Source organism: Phytophthora infestans, genomic scaffold (assembly GCF_000142945.1).
Source record: "Phytophthora infestans T30-4 supercont1.95 genomic scaffold, whole genome shotgun sequence".
Lineage (NCBI taxonomy): Eukaryota > Oomycota > Peronosporomycetes > Peronosporales > Peronosporaceae > Phytophthora > Phytophthora infestans.
In genome coordinates, this window is record NW_003303664.1 from 132,417 (window position 1) to 134,495 (window position 2,079).

Below are 2,079 nucleotides of genomic sequence, written 5' to 3' on the forward strand. Positions count from 1 at the left end.
ACTATCACGAGCCTCGTATGCAGTACGAGTTCTTCTTAGTACTTGACTCGCAACAAAAGAAGCAAACGTAGTGATGGTTATGACGTATCCTTGCTAAAATGATCAACTACATTCTCAGTTACGCCTCAACGTACACAAATTGCGTGACAGAAGCCATCATGGCAGACACCGTATTGGCACTTAGGTCTCCTAAGCACTTGTCTTCTTCTTGTAGTAGTCTTCGTATCTCTTCCAAACGGCGTAGTTCGGGTTATTGACGACGATGGAGCGGTCCATGCCTTCGAAGTATTTCTTGTAGACGCTCTGAGGTGTCCCCCCCATCATGTACCAGTACAAAAACTGGGTATTCTCCAGAAACGACCGGTCTTCTTCTTGGGCGGACAAATTGCCATGGCGAGCACCATCATCTCTTAAAAGCCTTTTGCCAGCGACAACATTCTGATCAGTTATGCTCGACGCTTGTGCTAGAACCACGAGCTTGGTTTCTTCGGAATTTACAGAGGGGACAACAATTTCACCACTTGTGAGGAAGACGACTGCAGTGACGGAAATGATGTAGCTAAAACGCATGACAAGTACCAAACTGTCGTCGGGGCTGGAAAGTGATTTGCGAACTGAGCGACGAATTTGATTGAAAAATAAGTTGACAAGCAAAGAGGGCAGTATATGCAAGTCTTGTAAGATGGTAATGCCCCACGATAACAATTATTATACATGTAAAAGGCATGGAAGTACAGGAAAATCAAGTGGGACTGTGGCGATTTAGGTTTATGGTTGTAAATCGGTTCGTAATCGATATTCATGCAGTTAATACTGTAAAACCTCTAATTGTGCCCCTGTAGTATGTACCCCACCCTCAAACACTCCAGGGGCACAAATCAATGTCGAGTCGTATTGAGGTTGAAGTTCTGCCAGGCCCTCCTACATTTAAGTTCATCTATGATTAGCTCAACTTCGTCGGGAAGGCTATTGGCTTCTTCGTCTTGGTCAGAATGCAACCTCGTTACCGGTACCGCCTTGGTTCGCAGTGGATAAGTCCAAGGGGGGGGGGTTAAGGGAGTCCAACTTGCTCAAAATATAGGGGGGGGCTGGCTATCTTAGGGAAAGGCACAATTATAGGTTCAGTAGTTTGTAATTAACCCTTTTAAAGCGGGCTTTTATTCTGTATTATACAGAATAAAGGCTTATCTTGATTAAACTATTGACAGAAGAATGCAACAATTTATCTGGTGTTAGCTGTCTCGCGAATCATGTGAGGTGGACACTACGAAAAAGTGCAAATACATAATTTATACGGACAAAAACTTCACAATGGATCCACCATACGCTAATATATGAGGTTTTGATTGGCTGCTGCAGAATAAAAACAGATCGCAGTGTCTTCTGTAAGGTATTTCCCCTCCAAAACGATTAGTGAGATTTGCGGCTTCGCGCCATTTTGGATGGCCGCCCGAGCTTCATTGCTACGCGGCAGAAGTTCGCTCACCAAATTTTTGGCCAGTTCTAGACTAGCAAGAGTAGAAGAAGAACTAGGCTTGAGCTGACCGAAACGTAGAAGAAGAACTAGAGTAGAAGTTAGTCTAGACTAGCAAGAGTCGAAGAAGAACTAGGCTTGAACTGGCCGAAATGTTGGGTGAGCGAACAGTCTATTGATTTGACTACTAGCTAGCTAGCTAACTACTGTCTTCTTCCTCTTCGCCTGCGCGCTTACGCTTGCGAAAGCGTATGCGCTTCTCCAGGTGTGCAGGAATTGCAGCTCCGTTTCACCAGACCTAATGCCAAATCTGGCTGCACGTGAGCGTGTTGCCGCTATCCTCTCTCCGAACCCGATTACACAGAGGTACGTAGCCGTCGTGTGATTGAGTGCACTGGGGGCAGAAGTAGCTGCTTTTAAAGCTTTTCGTTTGGTCGCCATTGCCGAGCATACCTTGAAAAAGTGCTGACGACGTTTGTTCTTGCCATTTCCATCATACCTGTCGTTCGTATTCTGAAGGGCGTGTGGCTGCGTTCGAATTGGCTCCGTAATCAAGTCCTCTGCGTTGGTGTTTGCACGCAATGTGGCTTCTGTTGTTGCTAAAA

At 45.6% G+C, this 2,079-nt stretch overlaps 1 protein-coding gene across 1 annotated transcript; it reads right to left on the bottom strand.

Annotated features, from left to right (window-relative positions):
- Nucleotides 1-189: 189 nt before the first annotated feature.
- PITG_19528 (secreted RxLR effector peptide protein, putative) lies at nt 190-570 on the bottom strand (the record flags this gene model as incomplete). Its single annotated transcript, XM_002996950.1, has 1 exon — nt 190-570. One exon carries the CDS (start codon nt 568-570, stop codon nt 190-192), a length of 381 nt encoding a protein of 126 aa, XP_002996996.1.
- Nucleotides 571-2,079: the final 1,509 nt, after the last annotated feature.